At 36.6% G+C, this 11,325-nt stretch overlaps 1 protein-coding gene across 1 annotated transcript; it reads right to left on the bottom strand.

Moving 5' to 3' along the window:
* Window positions 1-466: 466 nt before the first annotated feature.
* Window positions 467-2,308, bottom strand: LOC146997721 (uncharacterized). Its single transcript, XM_085814384.1, is given in 3 exon segments — window positions 467-1,004; window positions 1,006-1,202; window positions 1,862-2,308. Coding segments are annotated over 3 exon segments (1,182 nt in total).
* Between the last annotated feature and the right edge of the window lie 9,017 nt (window positions 2,309-11,325).

The following is an 11,325-nucleotide window of genomic DNA, read 5'->3' as shown; positions in this document are numbered from 1 at the left end:
AAGGATTTATTGAAAAAGTGGAAACTGAGAAAACGAAGTTTAAAGAATGTAAAGTCTTAAAATGGTTATAAAAACCTTTCGAATTTTTTAAATATTTTTTATACTTAATGTCAGTACATATATTTCTAAAATTAAACTTATTGCTATTCCATTGTGTAATATAAACAATAATTATAAGCTTTTATTTAAAACCTTACCTGACCAGAAATACCACATGAAAAATCATAAAATGTAAATACCACTTTCCTTTATCAGTTTTCATTCATTATCACATACTCAAAGCAATTTTAATATATGAATCAATTGTAATATTACTAATAATACATTTCCTAACTATAATAATAATATTAAGTGGTTGTTTAATTCAACTTTTTAAATTTTAATAAACGGAGCAATTTTAATAAAGCATTTGAATTATTTTAAGTTTTAGTTAAGCACAGAATAAGCATTTACAGAATCATTTTGTTCAAAACTGTCCAGCACCATATGTGATTCCTTCCCTTTTTTTAGCCACTTTGTCTCGTCTACGTATTGCCATTTTAACTAATTTACGAGCAAGCTGGCTACTGTCATTTTTTCGTCTCTTTCTAAAGGAAAATTTGCGACTATCTAAAATAGTCGAAAGTTTTTTTGTTGCATATCCCATAGATACTCCTAAAACTTTTTGCACTTCATTCATAGTGCGTACTGTTCCTTTATTAAATTCGCAAACTGCTTCTTTTACAGAACGTTTCACACGTAATTTATGCACAAATATTTCTTTTGGACACTTGGCCCAAATCATACTATGTAAACTTTCGTTAGCATTTTGCGTTCTGCAACCTACACATCTTTCTAGTAGTTCATTTGAAGCAAGTCTCTGATAAATTGGAAGAATTTTTGGAAGATATGTCTCATTTATTGGTGTTCCAATTTTCAACTTATGCTTGTCTGGAATTTCACCTTTAGCTATTGCTGACTGGTAAAAGCACCAAGAATTTGCTCCTGTGGGACATTTCGAGTGTTGAGGTTTCTTATTCTGTGGAAATGCTATGATGGAGCGTCGCATATATTGCTGTTTTCATAGCATTCACATCCCCCTTATGTCGCAGAATAGCGTTTTGGTAATACCTAGTCAGCTTTTTAATCGTTGCTTCTTTCAAGCTACCATGAGACTTCCCTCCTAACGTAACGCCTTGCGCACACCAGTCTTTTACAACAGACTAGAAAGTCAATGTCGGAACGCCTGCTATTGTTAGCTGGGCGAGTTCAATATACGCAGGTGAGAGAATTAGAAAGAAAAAGTTCCGGAATGGTCTCCAACGTAAATAATTAGATCATGGAATGGGTTTCAGTGGGTACTAGGGAAAAAAGGGATATGATCGCTGACTTATTCCCGAACCGTGCTTATTTTTATGCTCCAGGATTTATTGAACATTTTGTTTAAGGACAGATTAATTTTTATCAATTTATGAAACAAAAAAAAAAACATTTCGTAGAGAAATACGCGTTTGCAATGTAAAATTATATGCTTATTTAAAATTTGCGTAAAGGCATAACGTTTTAGCGAAATTACATCATTTTGTTTATTCCAACGAAATTTAATATTTATTAGAACTCTTATTACGGTAAAGTAACAAAGTTTAAAAAAATGGTCAGACAATCAATAAGAATTATAAATAATACACGTACTAACGAAACGCTAGCTCACAAAGCAGGAGCCCGTTCATAGTAGGCACTCAATCCCGGAACAACTGAAATTCCTTATACTCAAAATCCTTTCTCCTCTTAGCTCATCCCTACTTTCACGTACTATACCTACAAATCTTGGACTCTTCCAGTAAACAATAGAATTCGTTCCGGGATTGAGCGCCTACTTTACAACAGTTCTCAATCCTGTTCCTAATCTTTTACTGACATGGTTTATGCATTCTTCCTTTCTTATTTCAACATCAGAACCATAAACCTTTTTATCACATAAGTAACTAAAAGTTTTACAGTCACCATCAGATAGTAGAGTTACGTATCGAAATCCTAACGATACGGATCGTTTCCAGAGAACCAACGCAGCCTCCATTTCCATTGAACCAGATGATCCCTTGTGATTTAAATCACACTCACTTTTACGGCCATCATACCATATTTTAAATTCTGCACTGGATTCCTTGAATTCCTTCTTTGCGAATGAACACTGACGGCACATTTTGCTCATTACTTCAAAATCGATCACGTAATCTGTGAGGATATCAATTACACATCCTACTCCTATGAGTGACGAATGTCCACGCGTTAGCCACGTTCCATCAAAGGAAACACCTATATCGACCATTTCTGTAGATTTTGGCGAGATCTTTAAATATGCAGGTTTTCACCTCCTTACGAACTTCCGCAAATATATTTTGTGATGCGATGGAATATGCATAATTTAAACGTCTTATATATTTGGTGTATGTCCTCGATGAAAAGGGTAGGATATTCATCACCATACAAACTTTTTCGATGGCTGAATAGCCTTTTCCTATATGAGAGAAGGCTTGCGTTACACGCAAATTTACGTCATACCCAGAGTTAGCTGTCTTCCTGCAAGAGTTTACGGTACATTTTTTTCCTCACATGATACACAAATCAAATACAAATCATAAGAAAATCCTAATTTACATCCAAGTTCAAGCTTTAATGTCTGTTTTCACAATCAGTACACTTTACAAAACTGAATAGCTTATTAATTTGTCGAAAATCCACAATAACAAAATGTTCGGCATTAGATGCTTCATTCTTTTCTACAACAGATAATTTCTGTAGCCTAATATTGCCTCCAATGTAATTTTCCGAACTGCTGCAGTCAGCAACTTCATCACTGTTTTTACGCCACCGTTTTCTACCCATTTCCATCGCTCGCAAATTCTTACGTTTCTGTCGAGGCATATCAAAATTTAGCTGATTAATATAAACAAATATATATTCTGAGCTGAGTAAGAGAAAAAAAATCCACAAGTCAAAACAGATTGCAATTTCAGTGACGAAAAATGAAAGGAAATATTTATTCAAACTGCACGCCACATGTAAACAAAGTTTGCCGATAGTTACAGTCACAGTTAATCGCGTACCTCTTCTTCTGCGCTTATAATTAAGAAATAAATATATAAAATAAGAATTAAAAGAATGTAAACACTGGGGTGGGCGTGGCATTTAAAGAGCTGTCAAAATTATTAAAGTACTTTTTATATCATTTATTATTGTCAGATTGCTTCAAAACTTCTTCTCAGCGTAGCAATGATATTGAACAACATTTTTAGCAAAAAATTAGAAAATCGTTATTTTCATCGTTTTTCGACAAACTTAGGGTACCGAGTCCCCTTAAATTACTATATTTCGAGATGTCTCTCTGCAACTGCTGTGCACACAAATTCATAAATATCATTAATGTTCTTGTGATATTCTAATTCTTCTTCAATGATAGGTTTCTCTTCATTTTGTCGAGGCCACAATTCAGATGACATTCTAAGCCATTCTGGTTCTTGAAACCAGATAGCATTGTGTTTCAACTCATGAAGTTTAGCTCCTCTCGAAGCCAAATCAGCGGGATTACATTTACCGGGGCAATAATGCCAATTTTCTAAGAATGTTAAATTTTGAATTTCCTGAATACGATTTTTAACGAAAAGCTTAAATTTCTTTGCACAGTCTTTTATCCAGAAAAGTGTGATTTTCAAATCAGCCAAAAAAAAAAATGTGTAATTTTAAAACTTTAGTTTTAGTGCCTAATTTAGCTGATAAAAGAGTTTCCATTAGTTCCAACCTACGTAAGGTGAGCGGTTTTAAAGGTTCTACTCTAGTCTTTGAAGCAACAAAAACCGTAAATATTTGTTCATTGCTAGAGATTATACGCAGATACGCTACAATACCATACGCCTTTTCGCTAGCGTCAGAAAAATAGTGCATCTCAATCATTTCCACATCACTATTACCGACTGCAGGAAAATAATATCGTGGAATACCGATTTCCTCTAAATTGGAACATTTTTTGCACCACTTTTTCCATACAGAACATACGTAGTTTACATATTGGTAGTTTATCATCCCAATTTAAAGCAATTGTCCAAATTTGTTGCAATATGATTTTGACTCTAAGTACAAACGGTGATAACAGACCTACAGGATCAAAAATTCGTTCGACTGCTTGTAGGACAAAACGTTTAGTATTAACTTTGTAGCTTGCGCGCCTCGAACTTGCACGCAACAAAGAGGTGACTGTAAAAACTGGATAAAAGACAGAGTCTTGTTAAGGGTTTAAGTCCCTTTTTATTCAACGTAATAAATTACAAGTGCGTGCTCTTGACGCTCATAAACTGCGCCAACTCGGCGGTCAAATAAAAATAATAACCTGAAAAGAAACTAAAGACAAGACTCTAACTACGAGGCTCTCTAAAAGTAACTAATCTCACCGCGTTTTACAATACCGCTGCTAATTCAGCAAACTTGAAGATCACTTGAACGATTAACGATTCTTCCAGGCAAGCACACAGGCCGAAACGCGGGGTTCTTCAATTTCTGGCTAACTACGGCCGCGCTCGTGAAGTAAGAACAGCACACCTTGAACTCGTTTCCTTTCTATTTAACTCAGAATACTTCCGCTGATAATTTGAATCCTTGCGGGTTCTACTAAAATTTACATACTCTGGCATTGGCAGTTCCAGGGGAAAGTAAGGCTTGAAAGGAAAGATAGTTTAAACTTAAAATAAATGTTAGTTAAAATAAATATAAACCCTACATTTGCCGCTGCCAGAATTTGGAAAACTTGGAAGCAGGTCCTACAAACGACCTGTTGTAAGTTTCTATAATTCTGAACTAACTGTCGAGAACCTCGTTTACACAAAAAAAATCTTATGTAACAAATTGTATACTAAAATTCTGTGTATACTTATAACTCTCTCTTCTAACAGCAATTTTTCCTGGACTTCATCAATCAATCTTGGTCTTTACCTTCCAGCATCTGGTAGGAATAAGTATCAGTATCTTTCTAAATACATTACAATTTACACTTTCTTCACACAATAAATTTTTGTTTTTAAACGATTCGTTTTCCTTAGTTATTGCTTAATTCACATTCATTCAATTTTTCAAGCATTAATTTAACTTTACCCTGGCTCTCCACCATGTGTGGTGTCAAACGGGAATATTCGTGTTTTAGTCTTACAACATTTGCCCTAACCACCATGATTTGTTAGAATTCGACGACAAAATAGACACACCTTACTCGACATTCTACAACTCAATGAGCTACTTTAACATTCTTAAAAATTCAAGTGTAGGTGGAGAACCCTACAAAACACATTCATTCTAAGTTCCCCCTCATTCATCTTTAAACATGCAGGCTTTCGCTCTAAAGCATGACTTTATCTACAGATCAATACTTGAATTTTGAATTCATTCCTTTTGAGCATTTTACTTTTAGCATCTAAAATTTTATGCTTCTACACTAACATCTACTTTTACATAACATTCAAGTATTTACGTACATTTACAAAATTTTAATACATACGATTTTTACAATTTACCATAAAATGAATAAGAGAAATAAATTTTTACTTTACTCATTCTTCGCCAAGCTGGCGTCACTGAAACTAAAATTCTTATTAATACAAGAATACGAAGTTAGTTTTATCTTCGGCCAAATTTTGGCTTTAACATAACAGAATTAGTCTTTCGACCAACAGAAAATGCTTGTTCTTAGCTTTTATACTTAAAGAAAATAATACTTTCGCCTTAGCTAAATAAAGTAACACAAAACTAAGTCTCAACCGAGACATATTGACTTTCGACAAAACATAGAACTTCGTTCTTATGCATAACATTTCGGAACAAAAGAGAAAAAAAATTTATAGAAGATTTTAACTTATCTTTGAGTTTTCGATGCTTGAAAAAAATTCTTTTGTGGCAATATTGTTCCCAAGTTATAGGTTTCATGGACGTCAATCTTCTCCTTACTGACCTCCGAGTGTCGTCCACATTAGTTTTTCTTTTGGGTCCTCTGCATGCTGGCCTCTTGGCGGAGTAATCGTCGGGCTGTTGTCGTTTCCGTTTTTCCATGGGACGGCTGGTCTTGACGTCCTCCGGCCTGGAGTCCTTCTTGAATTTCTTCTGTTCCTGGTATTTTTGTTCCTCCTGTGGCCGTTTCAGTTTCCGGAACGGCGGCCTTGCTGGCACCTGACTCTCTGGCCCTGCGCTCGTTCTCCTTGATGTATAATTTCTCCTGCGATCCGTTGTAGGTGGTGTTTTGCTCTTTACCACGGTTTCTTTACGCGGTGCATCTGTATTCTTGTTTATCTTAAATGCTGGAGTTTGAAGGTTTTTCTTTTTTCTTTTTGGTACCGTCGTCCGAGTTGTAGAAGGGCTAGGTCTCTCTTCAGTTCTCTGCTTCTTGGGTGGTGGAACAGTTGTTGTTATCTCTGGACCTTCTACTTCGTTTAGACTTGAGTCCTGCAAGAAATTTTTAAGGATTTCAAAATCATTTGGATTATAGTATTTTTCACCTGGTCGGGACTTGCTTTACAGACCTCCCCTCTCTCGTTCTTAAGATATAATACGACACCTTTGATTTCCTGAATTACATAGGGGCCTTCAAATTTTGGAGCTAGCTTTGCCGTAAAATTGTCTGGGGCACTTGATAAAGAAAATTTCCGCTTCAATACTTTATCCCCAACTTTAAAATCTGCTTCACGGCGTTTTCTATCATAATATGTTTTTTGCTTATTTCTTGCCGTATCCGAGCTTTTAAGCGCCTGATCAATCAGTTTTTGCACATCATTCTGTTTAAACTCTTGCTGTCTTTGTAGCACAAAGAATAATTTATCTAAAGGCGTAATTAACTTTCTGCCTAAAAATAATTCTGCTGGGGTTTTTCCCGTAGTATCGTGATTTGCCGTTCTTAAAGCATAAGCTAATTCATTTATGTAGCCATCCCAGCGCTTGTGATGTGTGCTCACGTAACTGCGAATTATTTTTACTATGTTTTTATTCACTCTTTCTGCTATGTTTGCCTGTGGTCTATACGGAACCATTTTGATATGGCGTATGCCAAGTCCATTGCATATGTTTTCAAATATGTGACTAATGAATTGTTTTCCGTTATCGCTAATGACTTTTATCGGTGCACCGTATTTTAAAATGTATCTGTGTAAGAATGCATCTGCGACTGTTTTGGCTGACGCGCGTTTAAGTGGAACAATTTCTGTCCATTTTGAAAAATGATCTACTATTACTAAAAGAAAACGATTTTTATTTAACTCGCTCTGGGGGAAGGGACCAAGAAGATCTATGCCTAAAATTTCATTCGGAAATGTAGCGCGAATGCTATTTAAGTACCCGGCCGGGCTGTAATTAATATCATTTATTAACTGACGTTGATTGCAGGACCTGACATACGCCGTTACTATTTTGTATAATTGCAGGAAATATACCGCCTCGCGTACCCTTTTTAAAGTCTTTCTGACCCCTAAATGACCTGCTGTTTTCGTGTCGTGTAATTCCTTCAAAATGCTTAATCGAAGCGAGGCTGGGATGACTGGTTTGTACTCAAGATTTTCGTTTGTTGTTTTCGTATAAAATAATAAATTATCTATTATTTCATAGTTTTCTGCTCTATTTCTTATCGCATCGATATCTGTGTGCTCAAAGCTTTCGGGGTCTTTCAAATATGCATAGATATTTCCAAATTCAGGATCAGCTTTCAGTTCAGTAATAATCGTATCTCTAGAATCTAAAATTTTTGAAGTCAACACAGCGCATTTAAGTTCATTTCCTTCATCGTCCAGTTTTATACGAGAAAGTGCGTCAGCTACATTGTTTTCCTTACCCGGTTTATATTTTATTCTGATATTATATTCTTGGAGTTTTAAAGCCCATCTTATTAACCTGGGCGTTAGGTTTTTCCCCGAGTAAAGTCTAGCAACAGCCGCATGATCCGAAAAGACTGTTACTGGCGCTTTGCCGAAATAAACTCGAAATTTGTGTACAGCCATTAATACGGCTAATGTTTCCCTTTCTGTAGCTGTATAATTCCTTTGTGTCTGATTCAATGTTTTACTAAAAATGCCAGAGGATGGCTATTTTGCATAAGAACCGCACCCACCGCATAGTCTGACGCATCTGCTGCAATTTCCAGGTTTTCGTCCCCCTCCGGGAATTTTAAAACAGGGGCATTGATGAGCGCTTCTTTTAATCTTTTAAAAGCTGTGTTTGCTTCCGCTGTCCACGTAAATTTACCTTTCTTTCTTTTGATTACTAAGAGTGGTTCAACAATATTAGCGAAATCTTTTATGAAAGACCGATAGTAAGAACATAACCCAAGGAAAGAATAAAGTTTCTTGGCGGTGTTGGGCGGTGGGAAATTCTTGATGGCTTTTATTTTTGAATCTTGCGTTTCTATACCGTTTTGCGAAATTTTATAACCGAGATATTTAAGTTCTTTAGTTGCGAACTTGCATTTTGAGGCGTTAATTGAAAGACCGGCCTCTTTTAATAATTTAAAAACTTGTTCTAGATCATTAATGTGTTGTTCCAACGTACTACTCGTTATAATTATATCATCTAGATAAATTAAAGTTGATTTTCCTAGGACAGGCTTTAGAACAATGTCCATAGCTCTCTGGAATGGTGATGGGGCCACACACAACCCAAAGGGCATGCGTAAAAATGCATAAGTGCCCGATTTTGTTATAAACGCGGTTTTGTGTACGGCTTCGGGTCTCATAGCTATTTGATAGTAGCCAGACGTTAAGTCCAAAGTAGACATGTATCTTGTCGATTTGATCTGTCTAATGATTTCCTCTGTAACCGGCAAAGGGTAAACTGGAAATTTAGTAATACTATTTAGTTTTCTGTAATCGATAGCAAACCTCCAAGCCCTTTTATCCGAAGGAGGAAACTCGTTCTTTTTCCTACATAGTACGACTGGACTCGCGTACTCACTATTTATGGGCGTTATTATTTTATTCTTTAACATCTCCTGAATATGTTCTTCGATGATTACGTCTTTTTGTTTGTCGTACCGATAAGGTTTAGTCCTACAAGGTTTTTCGGCAGTTACTTGTATCTTATGCGTAACTATCTGACAATTTCCCGGTTTTTCTGAAAACAAGTTAGCAAAATTACTCACCACTTGCTGGATGGCTTGCCTTTCATGGTCATTCAGATGGCTAAGGTCCACTTGCGGTGTCTCCACAGGTTCCACCACCCTCTGGTCCATCTCCAGTACCACGGAACTGCCTTGAAAATTCAATTTGTCCCTCGCGGCCCTTAAAAACTTCATACCTAAAATAAGAGAATTTTGCAGATTTTTCACTACAAAAATTAATACTTTGAGGCTTTCCTCTTTTACCTGTATGTTTAATGATAATTTTCCGAAGCAGTGACATGTTTTTCCTTGCGCCGCTATGATTTCCGTATTTTTGGTTTTAAATAATCGTACCCTATAAAAATTCTTTTTGAAGAAATCTTCGCTCATAAAATTTCCTTCTGCTCCTGTATCGATGAGGGCTTCTACTGGTACATCGCCTACTGGTACATCGCCAGGACTTGTATACTTGGTAGATGTGAGTTTTTTAGGATGACCGTATTTAAATGTCTTTTTGAGGGATTTTTTTTAAAACTTCCGGGGTCTGGACCCTCCCTTTCACAGGCCCCTCTACTCGTTTAAAGCTTTCCTTTCAATCTGTGCCTTCTGTGTACGCGGATGTTTATTTTCGAATTTTCTTTTTGGGCCTTGACCTTCGAGTTTCGATGAGTTAGCTTGATAGCTCTTTCCCCCATAAGAGCGATTTCCATTTCTGGTTTCCTGATTTGAAGATTTCCTTCGGGTACTTTGAGAATATGTTGCCCCTCTAGCTTTTTCCGCTATTCTGCGATTTTGAAACTTCGCCGCCAATTCGAAGAGCTCCTGCAATGTGCTTGGGTTTCTAATTTCGAAGTAGTCTTGAACAGCGGGTAACAATTTTGGTAAGATTATTTCAATAATTTCCGCATCGGGTTTCTTCCCATACAGCATATCCGTCAGCTTAATTTTTCGTAGAATAAAGTCCGTCAAATCTTCTATATGCCGTTGACAGAAACTATATAGTTCGGCTTCCAGCCTTGCTCGATCTTTCACTATGGGGAAGGCCTTTAATAACGATTTTTTGAAATTTTCAAATGTATATGTCTGGCTTCCAAATTCCCCTAATAAAAATTTGCCTATATTTTTCCACCATAGCGAAACCTGTCCTCTTAGTGCGGATGTGGCGATGGCAACTTTTTGTCTTTCAGGAACAGGGTAGAGCTGAAAGTGGTTTTCTAGACCTTCTAGAAATACCGCCACCGAATTTTTTCCGTCGAAATGGACGTTTGGCTTGATTGACGCTCTCAAAGTCTGGACCAGGTATCCAAATCCTTCCAATTGGCTTGTCATTTCTTGGTGTTGTCCAGCGGCTTCCATCCAATTTTCGGCCATTTCAGTTCGATAAGTGTTCGGGCGCCAATGTAGCGTAGCGCGCCTCCAACTTGCACGCAACCAAGAGGTGAGTGTAAAAACTGGATAAAAGACAGAGTCTTGTTAAGGGTTTAAGTCCCTTTTTATTCAACGTAATAAATTACAAGTGCGTGCTCTTGACACTCACAAACTGCGCCAACTCGGCGGTCAAATAAAAATAATAACCTGAAAAGAAACTAAAGACAAGACTCTAACTACGAGGCGCTCTAAAGTAACTAATCTCACCGCGTTTTACAATACCGCTGCTAATTCAGCAAACTTAAAGATCACTTGAACGATTAACGATTCTTCCAGGCAAGCACACAGGCCGAAACGCGGGGTTCTTCAATTTCTGGCTAACTACCGCCGCGCTCGTGAAGTAAGAACAGCACACCTTGAACTCGTTTCCTTTCTATTTAACTCAGAATACTTCCGCTGATAATTTGAATCCTTGCGCGTTCTACTAAAATTTACATACTCTGGCATTGGCAGTTCCAGGGGAAAGTAAGGCTTGACAGGAAAGATAGTTTAAACTTAAAATAAATGTTAGTTAAAATAAATATAAACCCTACAACTTGTTTTGAGGAAATGTTATCAAATGTTTTACATCAAAGTAAATTGTGTCATTGTTGTTGTCCCAAGCGACTCCTAACAACTAAATAACTTCTGGCTTCCGAAACTTGAGAAGATTTCTTGGATTCAATACTTTCTTTAATCCATAATTCACGCAGTTCTTGTGAATTGTGTGCCATTTATGTACAATCATACTAGCATCTCTAAAAATGCTAACACATTCTAAACTGGTACTGAAAGCAAGCTCAACGTTTTGATGTCCTTCCAAT

The sequence above is a fragment of the Stegodyphus dumicola genome, chromosome 4 (genome assembly GCF_044657685.1).
Source record: "Stegodyphus dumicola isolate Sdum_Otavi_A_Nest chromosome 4, ASM4465768v1".
Lineage (NCBI taxonomy): Eukaryota > Metazoa > Arthropoda > Arachnida > Araneae > Eresidae > Stegodyphus > Stegodyphus dumicola.
The sequence above is the reverse complement of the archived record's forward strand: the minus strand, read 5'-3'. Positions and strand labels throughout refer to the sequence as shown.